At 28.5% G+C, this 23,522-nt stretch overlaps 7 protein-coding genes across 7 annotated transcripts; 2 read left to right on the top strand and 5 right to left on the bottom strand.

Moving 5' to 3' along the window:
• Positions 1 to 3,035: 3,035 nt before the first annotated feature.
• LOC141531397 (CLIP domain-containing serine protease HP8-like) lies at positions 3,036 to 5,145 on the bottom strand. The gene is made up of 5 exons (XM_074249201.1): positions 5,061 to 5,145; positions 4,615 to 4,852; positions 4,228 to 4,418; positions 3,977 to 4,075; positions 3,036 to 3,579 (listed from the first exon to the last, which is right to left on the bottom strand). The coding sequence occupies exons 1-5, from the start codon at positions 5,122 to 5,124 to the stop codon at positions 3,260 to 3,262; spliced, it is 912 nt and encodes a 303-aa protein (XP_074105302.1). The 5' UTR covers positions 5,125 to 5,145; the 3' UTR covers positions 3,036 to 3,259.
• On the bottom strand, positions 5,124 to 6,978 carry LOC141531398 (UBL fusion protein SDE2). Its single transcript, XM_074249202.1, has 2 exons — positions 6,813 to 6,978; positions 5,124 to 6,524 (listed from the first exon to the last, which is right to left on the bottom strand). The coding sequence occupies exons 1-2, from the start codon at positions 6,912 to 6,914 to the stop codon at positions 5,766 to 5,768; spliced, it is 861 nt and encodes a 286-aa protein (XP_074105303.1). The 5' UTR covers positions 6,915 to 6,978; the 3' UTR covers positions 5,124 to 5,765.
• Positions 6,979 to 7,296: 318 nt separating this feature from the next.
• Sgf11 (SAGA associated factor 11kDa) lies at positions 7,297 to 9,203 on the bottom strand. The gene is made up of 2 exons (XM_074249198.1): positions 8,812 to 9,203; positions 7,297 to 8,521 (listed from the first exon to the last, which is right to left on the bottom strand). Exons 1-2 carry the CDS (start codon positions 9,026 to 9,028, stop codon positions 7,749 to 7,751), a joined length of 990 nt encoding a protein of 329 aa, XP_074105299.1. The 5' UTR covers positions 9,029 to 9,203; the 3' UTR covers positions 7,297 to 7,748.
• Positions 9,204 to 9,478: 275 nt separating this feature from the next.
• Positions 9,479 to 12,654, top strand: LOC141531394 (uncharacterized). Its single transcript, XM_074249197.1, has 6 exons — positions 9,479 to 9,629; positions 9,693 to 10,132; positions 10,209 to 11,016; positions 11,204 to 11,847; positions 11,931 to 12,039; positions 12,356 to 12,654. Exons 2-6 carry the CDS (start codon positions 9,997 to 9,999, stop codon positions 12,579 to 12,581), a joined length of 1,923 nt encoding a protein of 640 aa, XP_074105298.1. The 5' UTR covers positions 9,479 to 9,629; positions 9,693 to 9,996; the 3' UTR covers positions 12,582 to 12,654.
• Positions 12,655 to 12,792: 138 nt separating this feature from the next.
• On the bottom strand, positions 12,793 to 14,870 carry LOC141531396 (3'-5' ssDNA/RNA exonuclease TatD). The gene is made up of 2 exons (XM_074249200.1): positions 14,738 to 14,870; positions 12,793 to 14,329 (listed from the first exon to the last, which is right to left on the bottom strand). Exon 2 carries the CDS (start codon positions 14,304 to 14,306, stop codon positions 13,368 to 13,370), a length of 939 nt encoding a protein of 312 aa, XP_074105301.1. The 5' UTR covers positions 14,307 to 14,329; positions 14,738 to 14,870; the 3' UTR covers positions 12,793 to 13,367.
• Positions 14,871 to 15,611: 741 nt separating this feature from the next.
• LOC141531393 (uncharacterized) lies at positions 15,612 to 17,041 on the top strand. The gene is made up of 3 exons (XM_074249196.1): positions 15,612 to 15,877; positions 15,955 to 16,128; positions 16,206 to 17,041. Exons 1-3 carry the CDS (start codon positions 15,711 to 15,713, stop codon positions 16,975 to 16,977), a joined length of 1,113 nt encoding a protein of 370 aa, XP_074105297.1. The 5' UTR covers positions 15,612 to 15,710; the 3' UTR covers positions 16,978 to 17,041.
• Positions 17,042 to 17,363: 322 nt separating this feature from the next.
• Positions 17,364 to 23,388, bottom strand: Ltn1 (E3 ubiquitin-protein ligase listerin). The gene is made up of 7 exons (XM_074249195.1): positions 23,126 to 23,388; positions 22,809 to 23,018; positions 18,527 to 22,566; positions 18,099 to 18,447; positions 17,845 to 18,036; positions 17,618 to 17,785; positions 17,364 to 17,528 (listed from the first exon to the last, which is right to left on the bottom strand). The coding sequence occupies exons 1-7, from the start codon at positions 23,165 to 23,167 to the stop codon at positions 17,469 to 17,471; spliced, it is 5,061 nt and encodes a 1,686-aa protein (XP_074105296.1). The 5' UTR covers positions 23,168 to 23,388; the 3' UTR covers positions 17,364 to 17,468.
• Between the last annotated feature and the right edge of the window lie 134 nt (positions 23,389 to 23,522).

Below are 23,522 nucleotides of genomic sequence, written 5' to 3'. Positions count from 1 at the left end.
TTCTTGGTTATTCGGAGTTGAGTAAAGGTAATATGTATAAGAAGAGACAGTAAGTGCGTGCTTGGCAAGGGAGGTAAAAGGCGTAGTTCATAAATACGCGTAGGTTCAGCAGTAAATCTTGCCACCTAACCGCGAGCGAGTGCCTGAGAAGGTGGTCCCCGTCGTTCTCGTCCCTCTCTGCAGTCATTCTTGTTGTTAATTGCCGTGTTTTAACACCTATCTCTCTTCTATCGATTTTTTTATATGCCTGAGGTATATGTTCTTACCAATGTTTATTTTTATTTGTTTATTCTTATACAATTTATATACTATTCGTAATATTATTATTATTATATTCAAATTATTATCATTAATTGATTATCTACCTATTAAAAATATTGTAAAACAATTTTATAATGAGATTTTAAACAGCTAAATTAATTTGCAATAAATTATTATTATCAATAAATTTTATAGAAATATTATTACACAGAAAAAAAAAATTTCTTGAACCAAGAAAATTATAAGGAAGACTGAAATTATTTTGGAGCAGCAAGAAATTTTCAGTCTTCCTTAAGATTTTATTGATTTAAGAAAATTTACGCTTGACTCAAGACTTTTTTTCTTTTTGTGTACTTCATTTATCTTCAACCTCAACTTTTGAAAAGTTTTTCTATTTTCTAACTTATCAAGTTGAGTCAGAAAATACATCTGGTTTCTAAAGTTTACTTTTCCTTCTCCTTTTTCTAATTTTTCCTTTTTTTTATCTTAATTTATAATATATAGTAGTACTTTAAAGCTACTTAAAAATTGATAAATTCAAAAAAAATTTTGAATTTTACTATTTTTTTGTTAGCAATAAGCAGTGAAAAAAAAAAAAAAATGTAATTTTTTATTTTTAAGATCCCAAGTATAAATAAACTTGAGGATACTTCGAATGAAAGGTGAAGAGCAGAGCAAGGAAGAAATGAAACAAACTACAATACATCATCATGAAAATATTATTTAAAAAAATGTTAATGGGAAAAAAAGCAAAGCAAAAAAAGTAGAGATCGTTAAAACGTTAGTCTTTAAACGACAGTAGATATCGATGTGAGGAGAGAGCAGAAGTGCCAAGAAGAGCCTCGGGGTCATCATAAACAATAGGAACAAGTAATTGATTCTCTAATAACTTAACGCGCTTGCGCGAGTTAACATACGCCAACACTAACTACTTTGCTGTTACTTCAAATTTATATGTATTGCACCCTGATGCCATTATCTTCGGTTCGGGTATTGTATATACATTATATACTTAAAATTATTATTGTGGCATTAAAAATCAAATAATCAGGTCGTTTATTTAAGAGTCTGCTCATTTCAGTTGATAAATTGCGTGTTTTACGATTACACTAATTGGTAAATTAACGATAGTTACGTTGCTTTAATGGTAATATTTCAATTTAGCTGTCGGTATATAAATATTTGAAAAAATATAAGCGTTCCCTTTAATATTAATTAGCATTTTGAAAGATTGAACAAATTAATTATAAATAATAATGATCAACACATATTTAGTCAAAAATAAGAGAGCAAATCTTTAACTAAATCCGCCGAATACAAATTGATAAAAATTTCAAATCTTTACATATTTTTAAAATATTTTTTTATTAAAAATAATTTCAGCTTTCTTAAACAGATTTTTGATTTAAATCTTCAAGTAAAAATTTTATTTTCTCTTTTTACATTAGATTAAATTTATATGAAAATATTTCAAAAAGGTTAATCATAATTTACTGGTAATACTGAAGAGGATTTTTATTTATAAATAATGTATAAAATGATGATCTCTGTATATAAAGACTGAAGAAGAAGCACGTGTCTGATGACCAAAACTGTTCTTTCAAAGTGTTATGAGTCGGTAAAACATGGAACGTGACTAAAAAGGACCTCGTTACAATAATAGTTCAGTAATGTGCCAGCACCACGATTCATTCTCCGTGGTATATTCTTAAAACAGGCAAGCCAACACCTAAAGACGGTTATTACGAACGAGCGTCATAATAACGATCTCATCCAGCCGACTCGAGCTTATATCAAGGAGCCCTTATGACCCTAACTTTACCTTTTGTGAGAGAGCCCTCATCATACATTGTTCACTAATGTAATGTTGTACTTTGCACTGGAAATTCTCCAGTTAACGCACGCAGTTAACTCCTGATTCATGAAACTCCTGAGATAAGATTGCTGTTAAAGCTACAAGTTATTTATATGTATATAACCGCTGTTTGATTTTTTCACATACCTACGGTTCAATCTTTTACAGATAATTTATCTTATTATAAATGAATTTTTTAAAAAATTGCATATTGCATATTGCAGCTATGAAAAATTCGGCTGGAAATTTGAGCATACCTGTCAATGAAATTAATAAAACATGACAAGTGATATAATTGTATAGAGTGAGTAGAAGCCACAAAATAACTAACGCTCGCTCAACGAAGCAATAAAAACAGAGGCTTCGCCTAACAACACTTAATTGTTGGCAAGTGGGGGATATAGGAGTTTTTTATGCATAGTTTCGATAATTAAAAGTTACAGGCCGGATAGTTGATATATTAAAGTAGCTAAGGCCAAACTAGGGTGAATCAGATGAGGGCTACCAACGTATAAGGCCAGGTGCCCCTTTTGCAAATTAATTGATGTATCGATCGTGAGCGATATGCCTCAAGCAGCCGGAATTTGATTACTCCCTTTTATTTTTAACTATTGCCGACAGACAATATACTTTAATTCTTTCGATTCTTATTAAAAATTTATTCTTACAATATTTCCCGATTTTAAAATTAATATGTCATATTTCATGTTATTTAATTTTGTTTAAAATTTTACATTAATAAGTGTATAGAATAGTATATTACATACCTAGCGCAGTAAAGTAAGAAATGTCTCAGATCATATCAAATTTTTTAAATCTGTCATCTCGGATAACGTTACTGAAATAAACCTTTTTAATTATCTTATATATATTTATTTTTTTTTTAAATTATGACATCACTTATAATTATTATCGTTATTCTACGAAAAAAAAAAAAAAAAAAATCGAAATTTCGTAGGTTTTATTTAACTCTGTAAACTAAAATACTTTTTTTTTTTTTGGATAATACCTTGAAAATAACACCCTATAAGGATATCAAATTGTATTTCTGAGTAGACTGCAAATTATTTAAAATTTCATTATAAACTAAAGAAATTATAAATTGAATAAATTTTTATCTGAGTATAAATTTAATAACTTTTATTAAGGTGAGATATTTTCTAAAATCCAAACCAAGTAGCGTGTAAGTCTAGTGTACACAGCAGGCATCGGAGATTGGCCACAATGTTTAGCTCCAAAAGACACAATACCAATTAAGTAATATTTAGGAATATCATTTAGAGCTTCGACTTTCATTAGTGGACCGCCGCTGTCACCAGTGCAGGAGTCCTGGCCAACTTTACCACCAACACACAATTGCAATTCGTCAACTTGAGCTTGATTTTTGAAGGCATTTACACACATGTACGTCTCCAAAATCGGTAATTTTATTGTCTGTAAAATCACACTCGATTTCGGATGATCTGTCAATTATAAAATATTTTTTAGTTATCAATATCTATTTTTTCATTTTTTATAATTAAAACAAATTGAATGTTTGAAAATATAAACTAAAACAAAAATATTTATTTTTTCACATGAATCAAATAATATAAGGTTTATTTTATTTTTTTTTTAATGAACTGTTATTCAATAAAATTGGTTTGATATTTGATTGAAACAGATATTCCTTTATTCTGTGTCAGAAATTTGTTTTTTGAAGAGAGTTTTATGTATCGAGTAATTATTTAAAAAAACTCAATAATTCAATTGAAGCATAGAAAAAATATATTAAACGTTATTCTATTCTATTGTTTGTTATAAAAAAATTTTATTACACAAAAGCTGCAAATTAAATGTGAAAATATTTTAAGTAATTACCGATGTCGAAAATTCCCCATCCCGCAGTTTCAGCTATTCCTCCTGTCAGATTTTTTTCTAATAATTCTCCAACAGGCATGCATATAGGCATCACAAATCCTGTATTGACAAGTAATTTAATAAAAGTGATATTAATAAAATAAATTTATTTTTTATGAAAAAAAAAAAAAAATTAAAAATTGAATAAAAAAATTTGTACGGATTTAAAGTCGGATAATTATGCAATCAATAAAAATAATAATAATACAAACCATTATAATCTACAGGTCGGTCTAATCTGATTAAAGCTATATCATTTTTAAAATGCGGTATATTGTATCGCTTATGGACTAGCATTTGAATAGGTTTAAAGTCTTGAACAGGTTCCGAACAGTAACCATTTTCACAATCTGGATTAGTCTCCGAATTATGTTCCCCTAATCGTATTCCCGTTACTCTGAAGCTAATTGAGTAATAATTTTTAATCAATAAATAAAATGTAGACATTATATTCAGAATTGAAGACATTTGATATTTTAAATAGAATAAAATTCACAGTAACACTTTCAATAATTCACGTCTTCAATTACCTTAATATTTTTTAAAAATTATAAATTAAATTAAAAAAACTGTGATGCATTAAATAAACAATATAATACCTGCCAGGTAAATTAGAGACACAATGTGCCGCAGTTACAACATAGAGTTTATTAATTAAAGTACCGCCGCATCGATATGAAATTTCAGACCCAGTTAAATCACTACTGTATCCGATTCTTGCAATCCATGGGTACATTCCCAATGAAGCATTTTTTCCACCAATTATTCGATCAGTATTCGATATTCCACATTTTTCATGGTCCAAAAGCATCCAACTGGGATGTTTTGTGATATCAGCTTGGTTTCGGTCAAATTGTGTTCCAATAGAATAAAATAAAATACTATTACATATCTTTTAATTATGAAATTTTTTATCGAAACTATATTTATAATTTTTTTTTAATTTTTAATTAAAAAATATGAACTCATTCAAATGATTTAGCCAAAAATAAAATGACTCACTTTTTAAATTTAATTATCTAAGTAAATCAATAAATCGGCTTACCAGTATTACAAGACAGCACAAACTGAATAATACAATGGATAAAAAAATAAATTTGACAGTACATTTTATTTATAAGTAAAATAATAAATAATTTTATTGTTATTTTTTAAAATTGATGGTACAAATACGCTTATAACTGAGTGAACACTACACTCAATCTGTAGCTCAAATCTCAACGCATTAGCATCAAGGTCAGCTTATCTCATTTCTTAAGAACAATACAACTACGAAAGAGTAATTTAAAAGTGCATTCTATCAATAATTGGCTCTGTTGCTACTAAAATGTCAAGATAACAACCTCGTTAATTTAAAACTGAGCTAGTTTGTTATTAAAAAATATTATATTCATTTTCTTATTCAACAAATATTGCTATAAAAAAACTTTTTCAACAAAAATTCTTTAGCTTTGACGTAATATGACAGTGACAGAAAAATACAAAAATTAAATAAGCTATTTTGATAATTATAAATCAAAATTTATCAGAAAAAAATTTTTTTATTTAAATATTAACATACGGTAATTTTTAATTAGATTATTTTTTTTAATTTACATTTACATATTTCAGTTTTACAGTTACTTTATTTTCATTTTAATTCTTTCAAACTTTTTCAGCTATTACGCATTTTCAATCATAATCAATTTTTATTCTAGAAATAGAAAAAAAAATCAATAAATAAGAATTATAGCTTGATAAAATATTCAATTTATTGCGCAGATATTTCTTTTAATTCTTTCGATGAATCTACCGTAGAATTAATAATTTCTTGATCAGCGTCTGAAGATTTATCGATTGAGGATGAATCGTTGCTTTCTTCTGTTGCTTTTTTATCGCTGTTATCATTAGATTCATCTGAAGAACTAGACTGCTTATTATCCGCTGAAGAATCATTACTTTCACACGCTAGCTTTTTCTTTGGATTGACATCAGCATCGTTATCAGAGCTGTCCGACCCGTCGGAGTCATCACTATCATCATCATCAAGAATAGTTTTTCTCTTGACACCTTTAGCAATCTTGACTTTTTTCTCTTCTAACTCCAAATTGTTTACAACAGCAATTTTGAAACCTTGTTCGACAGCGTCATCAATTTTTTCGTCGAGCACTGACCTTTCGTGTTCATAATGTTTGTCCTTGAACTCGTGCTTAGGCTCAGCACAAAGTCTTTGCAATTTCTTTTTCTTGCGTTCAGCAGCTTCTTCTTCCCTCAATGCCTGTTTTTCAATCCATGTTTTTAGACGCTTTTCTTCATTTATATCTCGCAGTCTACGACCACTTAAGTCTCTGCATGCTTCGCGATTTGTTGTTTTCTCAATTTGAGCACCAATCGCCCTCAGCATAGAACCAAATCCTCCCTTGCCGCCAAGAAGTCGTTGAATTAACTTTGCGTTTCCAGAGATAATTGCATTGTCGTCATAGATAATACGTCCATTGTTCAAAATATAAAAATCACTCCGTGATATACCCTAAAATAAATAAATAAAGTGAAAATTAATTATGACATTAAATTTAGCTGTCACTTTACAATTTTTTTTAATAAATAAATTATATCAAAAAATAATTATTAAAAAAATGGACTTGGAGAAATTTTAATAAATTAAAAATGCAATTTTTTAGAACAAATTTTTTTATTAAAGAAAATTAAAAAATCGTCAAGTGACAGCTAAATTTAATTAGCTATAAATAAAATTAATTTATCTGTCACACACGTTTTGTAAACGATTTAAAATTGAGGTTATTTACAAAATACTTACTTTATTTTCAATATCACTCCATATTTTGCTTATAGAAATATCTTCATCATACTTCATTATTGTTAATAAACAATTTACACATTCTAATTGTACTTCCAACATTTTTAGTTAATTCTTATTTATAAAAACTTTCAGATAAATTTTCATTTTATTATTTATTATGACTTTATTGCTTGTGAATGTAAATAAATACCTATACTTACATGTTTTACAGAGCTTATAGCAAATGAGGAATATACCATATTCAACATCTTGTACCGATGAATCACAAGCCCGCTAAATTTGAAAATGTTTTAAAATTTTTATTTATTTTTTGTCATTAAAAATTTTATTTTAAGATAAAAACATTTTAAAATCGGAAAAATTGTTTTTAAAATGAAAATATTCAATTTTTCAAATTATTGAACTTTTTATTAGCAGTGAGATATAAAAATAAACTTTGAATACAACTTTATGATCGTCTTAAATATCTTGATAATAAAAAAAAATCTTGTTTAGTAATCAATTAATTTTATCCTGCAGAATACATATAAATAAAATAAACTACAATGTTAAATTACAATATAAATAGAAAAAAAAAAAAAAATTTAATTTTAATCAATGTAACTAAAATTTTCATGATTGAAACCCTTTTCACCAAAATACATAATTTAATATTCATTATAAATGACGTTTAATGTAACTATAACATTAGCGATAGTGATTAATCTACAAATCTTTATTAATATAACATATTATTACTTCCAATACTTAGTATTGATAAAAATCAATAATTATTATTTTCATATGAAATGAAAACCTGACACTATATTATCGTCGACCAATAAATAATTATTTACACTAAATTTAATTTATAAATTATCAAACTAGGCTATTTAGAGTCATACCAATAAAACAATAACTTAACAACTATGATATGAATAAATAATCAATGAATTAGTCCCCTTGAGAAATAGGGGACACTCGGTCTCGTTTTCCGCCTTTGCCTTTGCCCTTGGATTTCCCCTCGCGTTTTCTCGTGAACGAGGAATTAGAAGTAGTCGACGCAGAATCAGCCGGACTAGACTGATTAGAGCCCTCGCACTCCCATCTCGAAAGAGTTTCTCGCAATTGCTGTCCATCATTTTCATCAAACATGTCGACGTCTATCTGAAAATTATCTTGATTAATTCGTGTGCCTTCACTGAGCTCCAAATTCGCTCTCATTTCTTTCCGTTGGTCGTCAGAATGCTGAGGACAGCGAACAGAACGCGTGCAAAGTTTTTTTGTATGCTCCGAAATAACTCCGCATATTTGACCCAACAATGCTCGTTTATCCTCTAATGACATATTGTCGTAATTAGACGGAGAATTTTCGTTACTCATCTGAAGCTCGCCAGACTGTGCGTCACCATTTTTCTGGGAGTTTCTTGGCTGCTTTGATTTTTTAATCCCATTGCGATCTTTTCTGCGCTTCCTTTTGTCATTGGCGACACTCCAATCAGCATCATCGTCGTCGTCACTGATAATACCACTAAAATTACTCATATCTTTTGAGCTATTGGCTATCCTTCTTGACGCTATTCTCGAACTGTTTCGGCCCATTCCCATGCATTTTTCTAGATGAGTTGCAAATCTGCATGCCGCGACTCCTCGGTCGCAATTCGGACAGTTGCACTCTTGGGTTTTTTTAATTGGATGCTGACCAAACACATCCAATCCCGGTGAATCTAAATAATTAAATTATAAATAATTTGTTACTTATAAATGAAAATTAACTTAGCTGATAGTTGATAATTTTAAGAATTTTTGTAACGAATAAATTATGGCAAAAAAAAATTGACATTTAGAAATTTTGAAAAACTAAAAATGCAATTTTTTTAAAATAATTTTTTGGAGCAAATTTATTTGTTAAAAAAAATTAAAAAATTTTCAAATGACAGCTAACTTTAATGTCATTACTTATGAAATTAAATTTTATTTAAATAATCAGTAAATATAATAATACATAAAAACATACCAACTATAGCATACGACTCATCATCTGGGATACCTTCTTCAACATCCGAACTACCTGTTTTTATAGTACGATGCACATCAAAGACAAAACCCATTAATACTTCGTCCAAAAGATCGTCATATATTTCTTTAATTGCAAGATCAACATTATCAGTCTTACTCATAAATTCTAAAAAACTCCTATCAAGCTCTTGAACTTTTTCTTCCGTCACAGACATTTTCAGTTTATTATTTTTAAGTACTTAACACTGTTATTATCTTGAATCTTGGTTGTTTATATTTACTATTTTTAAATAATTAACTAATGATAGAAAAATTTATCAGCTGATTCACGTGACTCGTTGTTTCCAATAATTTTTTAACCTCTCTAATATGACAGTTTATAAACAACTAAATGGGTGTGTGTCTAGGTGTAAGCTGGCCTAGTCGCCAGGTGACCGTTACCTCGAAATAATCGTCTTCGAGTTCCGCCAGTTTTCCATAGATGTCACTAGCAACTTGTTTTTTCGGTAAAAATTTATTAAATTTATTATGTAAAATAAAAGTTTAATTTTGTAATTATGCGGCAAATAAACAACTCATGTTATAATTTACAATATTTACATTGTTTCAGGAAGAAATTAAAAATAGATTTTATAAAAAATAAATTTGTTTATTTATTATTCATTATAAAAAATCTATTTCAATATAAAAATTCAATTTAAAGTTAAAAATTTTATTTACATAATTGAGGAAAACACTTTACTGATAGAACAAAAAAGTTGCGTTTAAAAATTTTATAAAAAAATATGTTTTAATATAATTTTTATAAATTTAAAGGTACGTTTAATGTTGATGTAAAAAAATATTTAGATTTTTTTTTTAAATCTGAATTCTTTTCAGTTTGATCGGTCATACAGGCTGCGAGTTTCGGTAAAATTTTTTATTTATACACGTGTGAACATTCGTTTATTATTTAAGTATATTTTATGTTTTAACAAAGCTTAATAAAACATAACAAGAATATGAAATCTACGACAATAAACAAAAGAGATTTAAAATTTTGTTAAGTTTATTAATATCAACAATCATCCACAAAATTTTCCTATCATAAAATCACAAACACTTTTGAGGTTATTAGTGGCTATCCGGCTTGATAATAATTATAATTATAAATATAAAATATAAAAAAAAATTATAAATATAAATGAAAAAAATGGCACTGAGTATAAATAGGATATTTAATATGACAATGACAATTAGAAATTTTCTGGGGTCATCACGTTTTACCACTTCTGTGAGATTAATACAAAATTCTAAGAACAATTTTATATCAGAAAAAGGTAAGATCAATTAATAATATAGCTATGTGATATTTATTTAAAATGTAAATTTTATAATAATTTTTATAAAATACAGGCACTAGTAATATATTACAACCACAGCCATTTTCGTTCAAAGAAACGTCAGACATAATGAAGCAAAGAAACCAATTTAAATGGTGCGTATCTAGTTCACAAGTTTTTGAAATGATAAATAATAGCAAGAGTATCTCTGGACACGAAGCCGTTAATGCTCTAAAAGCGTTATGTAGGATTGATAAAGAGAACAAAGGAAGTATCGAATCAATTAAAAAGAAAAAAGAGTTCATAGCATTGTGCGAAGTAATTAAAAAAGAATTACGGAGTTTATCAGAAGGACATGTCGTTGATGCTCTTAAAGTACTATTGCATTTTGATGTACCAGTAACATCTATTATCGTAGAATCATTGCTTCAAATGATACGGCAGTCATTGAATACCCTGACGTTAGAGCAGATGAGTTTTTTACATTATTTATTGACAAGAGTAAAAGTTAAAACCCCACTAGTTGAAACTTTGAAACTGGCACTACCAATTGTATTTGAGGCTCAAATAAAAACAAAACTTGACACTGAAAATATTGACACAATGGTAAATGCTCTAAAATTTCTGTATGTATCGAATAATCGTTATAACGAGGCAATACATTTTGTTGTGAATGCTCTCAAAGAGCATAGTAATTTAAAACTTAAGCATCCTGACCATGCTGTAGATATCCTAATAACTCTATATAATATAAAAGATAGCAAAAAACATTCTGAGTTCACTGAAAAAATCCAACAAATAATCATTCAAAACGCAGACGATATTGATCTTTCAAGATTAGAATTTATTATACGTAAAATGACACTAAAACTTAAACATTTGTGAGTATTGTTTTTTTTTTAATTATTATTATTATTATTATTATTATTATTATTATAAATTATAAATTATCACATGGAGAAAAAAATAAAATTTAGTGGATAGTCATTTTAACAATATATTTTTCTCCGTGCAAAATAAATTTTATTTGTTATAAAATAACTAAAATATATGCTTATTTATTTTTAGAGATCACGATGTTTATAATGAAGCATTAATAGAATCAATTATCCAAACGGTAATATCAAAAAATGTAAATGTTGATTTAGCGTTAAACATTTTGGGGAATTTGAATGAAATGAGATTTGCGTCAACATCATTATTAGATTACGTTGCCGCTAAATGTTATGAAGATAAATCTATAATTAATGAATTTAATGAATATCAAATAGTAGATATGTTGTGTGCGATGTCATTAGCTGACTATAAACCCATATTTTGGGACTCACTGAAAGATTTGCTGCTCAACAAAAAAATTTTTCAATTAAAATATTCTTTGATGGTTAAAACAGCATTATTTTTAGCCTCATTGGATTGCTATTGGCCAGAATTAATAAATCGAATATTTACAGATGAAAATTGTCATGATAAAAATATAGCAACGGAGGCTTTCTTTGAAATTGGAAAAAATCTTTTGCTATTGCATTACACAGTATCAAATTTTAGTCCCGACTATACGGGAAAATTATTATCTGATGATATTCTCGAAGTATTTAGAAATTCTGCGATACCTTCACGGCATAATTATCAATTGAAATCAGCGCTCGAATTATCTCTCGGTGGTCCGCAGTATGTTAAAACTCATGTTGAGACTGAATTCAAATTTTTTATCGGTAATTTTAAATATATTTTTCATTGTTTGGAGCTTCTGTTAGATCTTATTGATAAAAAAAAAATAATTTTGTTAAATTAATAGATCACGTTGTTATTATGAGGAAGGGTGGTTTTCCAATTGCTATCAATCCCGACAATGAAACATCTTCGCTAAATCTTTCTGACCTCCATTTGATTCCAGATAGTCAAGTGTAAGTATTGATTTAATTTAAATGGATAATCATATCATAAAAAGTTAGGAAAATCAAAAAGTGCACTTAAAGTTTTTAAAATTTTCTACAAGTTCAATTTGTCTAAGGACTTTTTTCAATAAAAAAAATCATAAAAATTGTCCGATATCTGCTAAATTCATTTTCATAATTTATAATGTAGAAAATTTATGCTCTATGTTCATAGACAGCACTGACATTTGAATGTTCTTTTGAATTAAAAAAATAGAAATAAATTTATCCCATTAATGAATTTAAAATTTTATAAAAGGGAATTAATTTCAATTTTATGTTGCAGACTTCTTTTCATGTATGTTTCACCAAGTCGTTATGCTCGCAACACTTTACGTTTGACAGGAATTGAGTTACTGAGGATAAAGCTGTTAAAAACCAAGCTAAATTATACAGTTATTCCAGTTATATCATCTATGTGGGATAATTTCACTGACTTGGAAAAATCGCGATACATTTCGCAAGCAATCAAGCTCAAAAGTGAAGAATTATCAACGAGTATCAACTTTTAGATGAATCATGGTTTTATACTTATTAATTTTTTGCAATCTGTTGTATATGAAAATATAAATTCTTTCCTGTTTATCTTCTAAAGTTTTTAATTTTTCATATGAAAACAATCAATTTGGAATTAAAATAAATATTTTTAATTAATGGCGAGATTATATTTAGATGATTTTATTATATGAAAATAGTTGTTAATATTTTTTAACAATAAAATATATTGACTATTTGTAAAATTCATTTAAACTAAGTTGACAGTAAATTTTTATAATTAACAATCGATTGATATTGATGACGGAACTAACTACTGAGTATTTAATTAACAAAAAAAATAATAAATTTCACATACAAAATACATACTATATTAAAAAACAAGTTAGTTATACACAATTACCACGCTTTCAAATGTTTTTAAAATTTGATTAAAAAAAAAACTTAGAATTTACATAGTTTATTGGCGAATTATTATATACTTCAAATATTAAAAAATATAAAACATGTTGCGTTTTAAAATTTAAAAATACAATACGATACATTGATTAGTTCCAAACGTATTCAATTAACATAAAAATCAACAAATTTATTAAAATAATAGCAGCGAAAAATAATATTTAATTTAATGTTGTTCGATTAATTTTTTTTCTTTTATATCACCAGCATTCAATTGATAAGCTGCCTAAAAAATTTATTTTTATTAGCACCGACGAGCACCCCTTGTAAAAGTTTTACAATCATATATCAATTATTAAAATAAAAAGATAGAAGATTTAATATAATTTCAACTGTTAATGAAATCATTGAGTTAAGCCGAAAAGCTTAAGAGCATTGAAAGCAGTGGCTAAAGCTACTTCTTCGGGTGATTTATTCATAAAAGCAGCTATCATTTCGACAATTGCCGGCAAGGCACAAGGTTCATTACGTTGAAAAGTGCAATAACGATGAAGAAATGTCATTGACCTTTCGGTTAATGCTTCTTTTACATGACTTGGAAGTTTGCTAGCTCTAGTATTAGGATACATAAATGGTGCATCAGTCTCAACTAATATTTTATCCAATGGCACATTGCCAGTCTCAAGAATTTGTCGAACACCGCTGTCCGATTTATCTTTACACAAATAACCAGTGATACCAATGTAAAAACCTTGATCGATATATAATTGTGCTTCATCAGCCATCCCGACGAACGAATGAATCATTACCGGTGGCAAACGATTTTTGTAATGACTCAGTACCTCTAACACGTCTGCTTGTGCCCCACGCTCATGAACAATCAGCGGTTTGTTTAGTCTGCAAGCTAATTCTATTTGTTTGTGAAAAACAGCGCGCTGTGTTTCTGGATCTGAGAAGTCTCGATTGTAATCAAGACCACATTCCCCAATAGCGACACACTCCGGATTACTGGCGATGCTCTCGAGTTCATTCAATGTGTCTGAATCTTCCCAAGACTTTGCGTCGTGAGGATGAACTCCAGCTGTTGAATATAGTACACCTGGGTATATTCTTGTCAAACGTAACGCTTCCTTACTCGAACGTACACTTGCTCCAATTACCATTATTTTTTGTACTCCAGCGTCTTTAGCTCGTTGAATGACACTGTCTAGATCACGACTGTACTTTTTGTTGGTCATATTTGCGCCCACGTCAACCAGGATATAATTTTCGTAACATTGACTCATTGGTGACTTGTCTACTGGTTTCTCCTCCCCGCTTGAGCTGCTTTTATTTTCTGCCATTTTTATTTACTTTCATAAATTATCTGAAAATTTTATTAACATATTAACATTCATTATAAATATAATAATATAATGATACTGAAATTGAAAGACATCTGATAATTTTAAGAATTTTTTTAACAAACAAATTATAGCAAGAAAATTTTAATTAAAAATTTCATCTTTAGAATCTCTGAAAAATTATTAATGAAATTTTTATAAATAATTTTTTATGTCCAGTTTATTTAAAAAAAAAAATTAAAAAATTGTCAAGTGTCTGCTAACTTCAACCTCATTAAATATACTGATGTTTATTCACATATGATTATGTCAAATATCATAAACTCATAACCTACAAATACTTATCGCTAATTAATAATGTCATTTTTTTAACGTCTTAAATTTTTTATTAATAAGCACAATTTTTTTTTTTAGTCAAATCAAAAACTTACCTATCATTTAAAATTAATTATTAATGTAAAATAAAAAAGATTTACAAAATCTAGTTGGAGCTGATGATAAAAAGTCTGATATTGTGGCTACTGTACTCATGCGCACGCATTTAAGGGGAGTTTCCTTTTTCTCATACTACTGCATATTTAAACGGCGCGGAATATTTAAATATTTAAATTGACACGTGAGTAATTAATTTTAAAAATATAAATCACTTAATTAAGTATTTTTAAATATTTAAATTGACACGTAAGAAATTAATTTTAAAAATATAAATCACTTAATTAAGTATTCTTTTTAACCTTATAAAATTTTCAAGCACCTATCGACCTCTTTAAGTTGTTGCTGGATCTTTGAAAAAATTTAATTTAAATAGTTTAAAATACAGATAAGTATTTTTCTAAAATAATAAATTATTAATTATTTACATAAACGTAATTAGTGTATTTTTTATTCAAGTGTTTCCTTTAAAAAAAATTAAATTTGCTGCTTTTACTTTTCTGCAATAAAAAACTTCAATAAAATACGTGAAAAAATAATGAAAACAAAAAAAAAAGAGAAAATTAGTAAATTTTATTTTTATTTTACGCTACAAATAATTTTAAATCAGAACTTACTGTATTTATTAATTTTTTTTACTCAACAATTAAAAATTATCAGTATCAAGTAATAAAAACTCCTTAATTATTTATTATTTGTGTTATGTTTTCTTGCACTCTCTGTCAAAAATTGAATATTCGTATCTCTGTCACTCCTGTCGACAATCAATTACAAGAATAAAGATACAACTACTGTCATTTTATACAGAAAGCAATTCTACTTGCAAACAGCAAATAATAGCCCATCTGGTAGTCAGCGCTAGCTGTGGCGAGTTTGCGTATTACCTATTGGAAATCATCTGATACATAACCAACCACATTGTAAAAGCTTATCATCAACTGCAATATTAAACAATTTTATTTACAATAAACAATGGAAGAATATATATCAGCAAAAAAATTTCGTGAATCAGGCTGTTGTGTACCTGGTTGCAGAAATTATGGGAAAAAAGTAGAGGGTGTGCATTTTTATTCATTTTCTAACGTTAGTTACAAAAAACCTCAAACCGAAAAATGGATTAAAGCAATAAGAAGAATAAAGTATGTAATTATCTATTGTCTATAATTAAAAGTTGTCTTTAATATTTTTATTTATTTAAATTGATTATTTTTTTTAGTGATGATGGAACACTTTGGCAGCCGAACAAAGGGTCTAGGATTTGTAGCGAACATTTTATTGGCAACAAGAAATCAGTACATCCGCTTAGTCCCAGTTTTGTACCTTCAATTTTTCCAGAAGCATATTATGGAAAACAGATGAACAAAGCGACTCAAAAACTTCTTCTCAATCGGTAATTAAGCAATTACATTTGTTTATAAAAAGTTGATTTTAAGCATAGTTTAGTAATACGCATTAATTTTCTTGCAGATTTCAACGGACTATGAAGCGACAAATAGAAAAACAGATGAAATCTTTAGATAATAATAATAAAAGAAATAATAATTTGATAGTTATCAAAAGTAAATTAGACATTAGAGATAAGTCCCTAGCAGTTTATTCGGACAAAGTAACACAAGTGGATTTCTTAGAACCCCCAGACCCAGCTCCACTTACATTCATTTGTAATAATTATTTTAATGATTCAAGATCTGATGCTTCAACACAAGCTTATATTCCTTTAATAAAAAAGTATTATATAGCTAAACGACCAAAAATAAAATTAGTTGAAAAAGGATGTGGTACCAGAGAATTGGGGCCTGACTTTGAAAAGTTAAATAGTCCGGTTATTTCTAAGGCTCCTGACGGTTTTCTCGGAATGTCTTCTGTATTATGCGATCAAGAACTATTAGACCTCGCTGGTTTAAGGTTTGACGCATTTAACATTATCCTTAATGTTCTCAAAGAAGCTGAAAGAGGTTATGGCCAGAAAATATCACTAGACAACAGATTACTAATCTTCTTTATGAGAATTAAAACTGGACTATCTTTTTCTGCACTAAGTGTCCTTTTTAAAGTTCATCGAACCAGTATTTCGAGAACTTATCAATCTATTTCGCAAGCTTTGATGAAGAATTTTAAAGATTATGTGACATGGCCTAAAGAAGAAAATGCAATGTCGATATCTGATTTTAAAACAGTATTTCCTGAATTGGTAAAAGCTGTGTACACTAAACATAAGCCTGGTCATTATCATATTTAAATTATGATATATTTCGTCTATGTTTAATTAATAGTAATAAATGATCAGTATTTTATGATATAAATTTCTATTGTGGAATTTTTTTAATTTTTATTTTGACAAATTTTTTCTTTGAAAGGAAAAAAAATTTTCTACTTAACACTTTACTAAGAATACTGGCAAGTCTCATAAACGCGACGAGTTTATATCAAGTTCGTGCAAGTAAAAGTGGTGGAAGTTTAACAATTTACCATCACTGTATCCCCACTGAAAAGAAATACCAGCCATTCATTCAATGACTCCTTTAATCTTTTTTAATCACGTATAACGTAGTAGATTTAATCATGTGTTGAAATAACATTTAGAATGAATTATTCAATGGAATAAAGTTATCATCTATTAATCGATTCATATTATATAATAATATTTATTATCATTATTTATACACATACTTTTTAACATAGTAATCAATAATCGATTTTTATACAAATTTTTTTTATACTTATTTTAAATTAAAATATATTTCGGCATATTGGGCAGGTTGACTTCTGACTTGTGCTGAACCATTTGTACTAAAATGAAATAATTTCTTATAAATTTCTAATCACATTTTAATATTTAATTAACACCTTCCTTGTAGCAATTAGAATGTTTTACTTACCAGACAAGGAGCATGGAATTTTTTTCGGCAAGTATGACATGAAAGCTTTGGTATTTGATAAGTATTGATATGAAATATACTGAAACAAATGTAACACTCTTCAACGCCCGAAAACTTTTTATCTAAATTATTTTTCCACATCATCAAACCACCCCAGATTGATCCATTCTAAAAAAAAAATTTTTTTTTGTTAATGAAATATTTTAAAATAATTTATTTAATTTTACCTGATGATTAAGAAATATTGAGAGCTGCATATGACTATTTTTCCAGTTAGCCGCACCACCAGCATGCTGTCGAGGTTCAACAGTAACAGTACCTAGAGGATAATTTGTCGGTAAAATCATTTTCAATTCTAACTTCGAGTCATCCATCCTATAGACAGCGTTTAACTCTCGTACCGTTGGATAAACAATAATCTATAAATTGGAAATTCATCATTATCTAAATTATAAATTATTTCAAGTATAAATATATTTACCGTCAAATTAGGTACGTCGTTAAGCTTATTCACTGTCAATTCTTCTCGACATAAAATAGGACTAACATAAAGAGTTGTAATTTTTTCCATGGTACTTCCTACACGGGATTCAACTTCACTCCACCACTGTCTTGCTAACACCGGCATGTACCTCAAACAATTGGTATAAACCCAGCAAACTACGTGGTCTAATGTAGAGCTAGTCAAACTATCATTTAAGTTTAACAAAGGTTGATCTTTGAATAAATTTACAAACTCGAACAATGGAGTTCGTTTATCTGTGAATTTAAGCATCTTTGCCGGCATCAATCGGAAGATGTTGTTCATCAATGATGAGAAGTAATCATTTCTGCAATATTAAATATGAAAATTTAGTTTTAATTGATTAATTTACAATTTAGTTAATAGTAATGGTATTAAATACTTACTTGAGTATTTCTCCGTATTGATAACGCAAATCAGCATGAGCATAACTGCACATTTCCAAAACATTAAGCCAAATCAGAATATATCCGAAAGTGTAAGTATAAGAGTCTGTATACAGTTTAACAGTACAAGTTATTGTATCACATAATTTGAAATCTAATAATATTGTATCAACTATTTTTTGAGTTTGTAAAATAATATCTTCAAATTTGTAAATATTCAGTGTTGTAGCGTCAAAGTTTTCTTGTTCAATTGTATTTTTATCATGTTCTACGAGTGTTGGAATCAAACGGTTCAGAGCATGATGAGCAGACAGTTGAAGACTTGGAATTGGTGATAATATAAGTTTCAGAGAGAATTTTATCAAATCATCGGAGGTGACTGTAATTGGAGCATCAGTAAGTTCTTTAAAGAAAATTACTCCGTCGAGTAGCTTAATAGCATTGCCTAGATAATTCAACATAAGAATTGGAGTTAAAAATTCAGTTTCGTTGCTGAACAAATCTGCGTAGTACATCCAAGTGTTTGCTATTTCACAGTTGATGTCATCGGCAAAAATATTATGCCACTCATCCACGAATTCTGTGCGTATTTCTTCAAAATCTTTCTCTGTAACCCTACTTAATAAATTTTTTACAGCGCAAAATAGTTGACTGAGAGCTACGACAAAGCATTGTAGTTTTAAATCTTTGTGGTGAGCTATAGATTTATTCAGAGACATGAGCCATGATGACAAATAAATTACTGCAGCATCTCGCATCTCAGTGGTCATTTTTGTTGGAACTTTTTGTAACGATTTTGTTAATAATCGTACTAATTCAAGTGGCAAAATAAATTCTGACCACGAAACAAAACCAATGTCTCGGTTAAATAGCAAGAATTCTTTGTCCACTTGGTTACGTTTTATTATTTTTTCCAAAACATTTAAAGAAAGAGTGTTACTTTCATCATCATCATCATCATCATTCAAAATAAGTTGCGCTAATATTACTGCATTTACATCTTGTATCAAGCTAACTGAATTTTCACCTTCTGTAGTGTAATAACTTAGTATTTCTTTAGCCTGTGATTTTATTTCTGAAAAATAAATTTTATCATCGGCGTAGTATTGCAAAAACAACGAAAAAGTACTTCCCCATTCAGTCCAATACTTGTCGATATCTAGTGAATCTAAAATTATTTCTTTCCAAATATTGAGTGGTATTTTTTCACGCAAACTCTTACACTCGAAATGAAGTGACACGTAAATTTGTTTGATTGCGTCGGCGTTGCAGAAAAATTTATAGTGATCGTTGTACAACTTACCAAGACTAGTTATCAATAAAATATTTCTAAATTGCTCAGAAGAATTATCGAGACTACTTTTAATAATTGATTCAAATTCATCATCTTCATATTCGTCATTTAATTGCATTATTAATTTATTGATAAGCTTGGTAGTAAATAGAGACCACTTTAAACAACGCATCATTTTTTCTGGCATTCCTTGTTCTTCTTCTTCTGGTTCACTTGACAGTCTAATCGGACATTCCAATGACACACTTTTGATTGGATTTACAGAATTAAAATTACCGCAGACTATTTCCGTATGTAAAATAAAATTTTTCACTTGAGGAACCCACTTGTCCAATGAATTATTTTCTACGTTATTATTAAATTTAATCAAGGACGCCAGAGCCTCATCATAATTGTAATTGTTTGAAGTTTCTAAGAAATTTAATATGAAATCTGTTCCATCACTTGTTTTAAAATCACTTGAGTACATTTTTTCATACATTATTTTCATACATTCCTCTTGAAGTTTAAACAATTCATTTGGAGTTATTTTATGATAAATTGAAATCAGTCCGGTTGTCCAACTAGTCTGTACTGATTCTTTTAAATCAAGTGACAAAGAATCTTTATTACTTATTTTAAATAACGTTTTAAACAGTTTTAATGTTGCAGCAATTAATTTTTTATAATTCCAAATGAGCAATGATAATTGCGATGTAAAGGTGATCAATGATTCCGCTATTTCTTCAGATTGCGTCAAGTAATCACACAAAACATTTAATACACCACAGACTGCTTGCTCGCTGATACAAAAATCATCACCACACGATTTAAAAAATTGCAGTAATACTTTTTTACTCTCTTCACAATTATCGCTGATAACTTTCTCTGTAAGCTGAGATAAATATTCTGAAGTATAATCGGCTTTACGCCAAGATTTAATTACTTTATCATTCATGTTTTTATCGTTCAGTGCACAACTAATAGCACAATTTAATACTTTACTATTATTCATACTCGTTAACGAATTTAAAACACTATTTTTATCTTCACCCTTCATATATTGTAGTAAGGTGAATATTATTTTAACAATTTCATTTACTTTAGCATTATTATCTGCCAGCCAAACTTTAAAAGTTTTATTATAAAACTCCAATAAATTATCACCATTGGTGTATACTTTACAAACTTCTTCAAATAAAAATTGACTTTCAAACTGACAAATTAGTCGGCTCAGTGGATCAATAATGCTTGATGTATTTTTATCATAGTTATTAATTAATTTGATGCACAACTTAGTGACAAAATTATTGATTTCTTTTACCAATACATCGTCTGTAGACTGCTGACTATTAAGTTGTTCCTTTGATTCAGCCGCATCCGTATCTTCAAATTTAATACGCAAGCTTTTACGATTGACATTAGAAGAACATTTTAACGCAGTCAATAATTTAATTTGAGCATCCCAAATATTATCAACAATTACTTTTTCAAATGTTTCACTCTCCCTGTCCATAAAACGATTAAACATTAACTCAAGTTCGTTCCAAAAGATAATTATCAACTCTCCGTAAGATTTATAATCCTCAGAATTACGATTTTTACTCCAATACCTCAGTAGCTCAGCGGCCTCATTGAACAATACTAATTTAACCGGCGTGTAATCTGTAATGAAAGATTCAATAGCTGGAATCAATTGTTCTTTAACAAGTTTTCCGCATAAATCAATGTCATTATTATTCAATAAAATAGTGTATCGAAGACATTCGATGTATGACTTGATTACTGCTGTAATTTCAGACCGACTGACTAAGACATTTTTAGCCATAAATCCTTGGCTCATGTTATTAAAAAAGTTGAAAAATAAATTCTTCTTATCCAAGTCAAACTTTGGAAATTGGCTGATCAGTGGTAACAAATTTGGATAGATAATACTAGCACATCCTTGTCCCCCACTGCGTAATACTCTCCACAATTTCGGCAAAACTAATTTCTCAATACTGACATGAGTGTACCAGTCATCAATTTTGTCAATAGCTATTAACATACACTCCCATACCGCCGAAATAACTCCTGTTTCGTTTTCATCAAGACTGTTCATTATCGATGTTATTGTTTTTTTCTCAGAATCTTTGAGAATATCTTTACAATTTTCAATAAGCGACGTGATAATATTAAAAAATGATATTTTTATCAATGGAATTTCATGCTTGGCTAACTTCCAAAATTTATTACCATTTATAATTTGGTGATGACTGCTAGATGTCTTATCAATTTGCTGATGAGGAGCTTGTTTCAAATAAGAACAGTAACCCTGTAAGCTACAGATCAATATGCGTTGATATTTAGCCTCCAGAATTTCAGGAGCAAGATTCATGGACTTGTGTGTTATGTTCAATAATTGGGGTGTTTGAACATTTATATTGTAGCAAATATAGGATAAAATCTCATCCTGACAGTAGACTATTGCATCGACGTATTTTTTGTCTGGAAAAGTGTCATGCAGTGAATTACTTGCTGCTGAGGCTGCTGGTGGAAACGGATCAAACTGCGATGTAAACCAAGGTCCAGCTAGTTGTTTAAGATAACTGGCGATGCTTTTTCCAACTTTTTTGACTAAAACTCCGTGGGTTATTTGAGCAGCATCGCGTACTCTGTGCTCTACGTCGACAGCCAGTGTGCTGTAGAGCTTTGGCCAGAATGGTAAAATAGCTTCTACCGTTTGGGGTGGAGATTCTTTAACCAAATCAGCAAACTCTTGTAGTGCCTAAAATAAAAAATTGTTTTAATTTTTTTTTAACAAATAAATTATAGCAAAGAAAATTATTAAAAAAATGGACTTGTAGAAATTTTAATAAATTAAAAATGCAATTTTTTTTAAATAATTTTTTAGAACAAATTTTTTTGTTAAAGAAAATTACAAAATTGTCAAGTGACAGCTAACTTTAATGTTATAAAATTTATTCATTTGTTTGTTTAAAACTAATGACGCAATAAAAAATTACATACTTTAAATTTTGTAGTAGCATCTTTTTTATTCATTTTCTTGAAGACCACCTGAAAGTTTGAGTCGATGGCACTTATTTCGACTTCATTCAATTGGTTCAGCGATAAGCCAGGTAAAACCGGTACATATCCACCGTCTTTCACTGCTGAAAATCCCACGAAATTCGGCATTGCGCTGCCCAGGAACTCGGCACTCCGAGCACTATTTGAAGGCTGAATTAAAAATTTATAATTAATTTCAATTGATAAGAAAATTTAAACAATATGTTAGTTCTAAGTCATAACCTATAAAACATTAATATATATAAATTTATAAATACCTTGGCATTATTTTTAGTACGCTGTGCTTTATTTTTCCCCATTTTAAACTAATTTTTAACAATATCACAAATAAAATATCATTTATTACTGCAATTTAAATAAAAATTAAAATTGGTTATGTTTAATTTAAATTAAAATTTAATTTTCTGACAATTATTAAGAAAATATATATAAACTATAAAACAAAAAAAATTTTTATGCGCCCTATTAATTATTAGTCATCAACAATTATATAAATTACGTATCGATGAAATAATTATTTTTCGTGTATTTTTTGGATAAATAAATTGACACACACTATCGCAATTTTTTTTCTAGTTTTACTACACAAAAAAAAAATGTATAAAATTTACCATCCAATGATAAATTTGTGTCAGAATAATGTAACAGTGCCAA

Source organism: Cotesia typhae, unplaced genomic scaffold (genome assembly GCF_013202065.1).
Source record: "Cotesia typhae breed Kobodo isofemale line unplaced genomic scaffold, CoteBio_Ctyphae contig_5, whole genome shotgun sequence".
NCBI classification, from domain to species: domain Eukaryota; kingdom Metazoa; phylum Arthropoda; class Insecta; order Hymenoptera; family Braconidae; genus Cotesia; species Cotesia typhae.
This window is presented reverse-complemented; position numbering and strand designations above follow the sequence as displayed.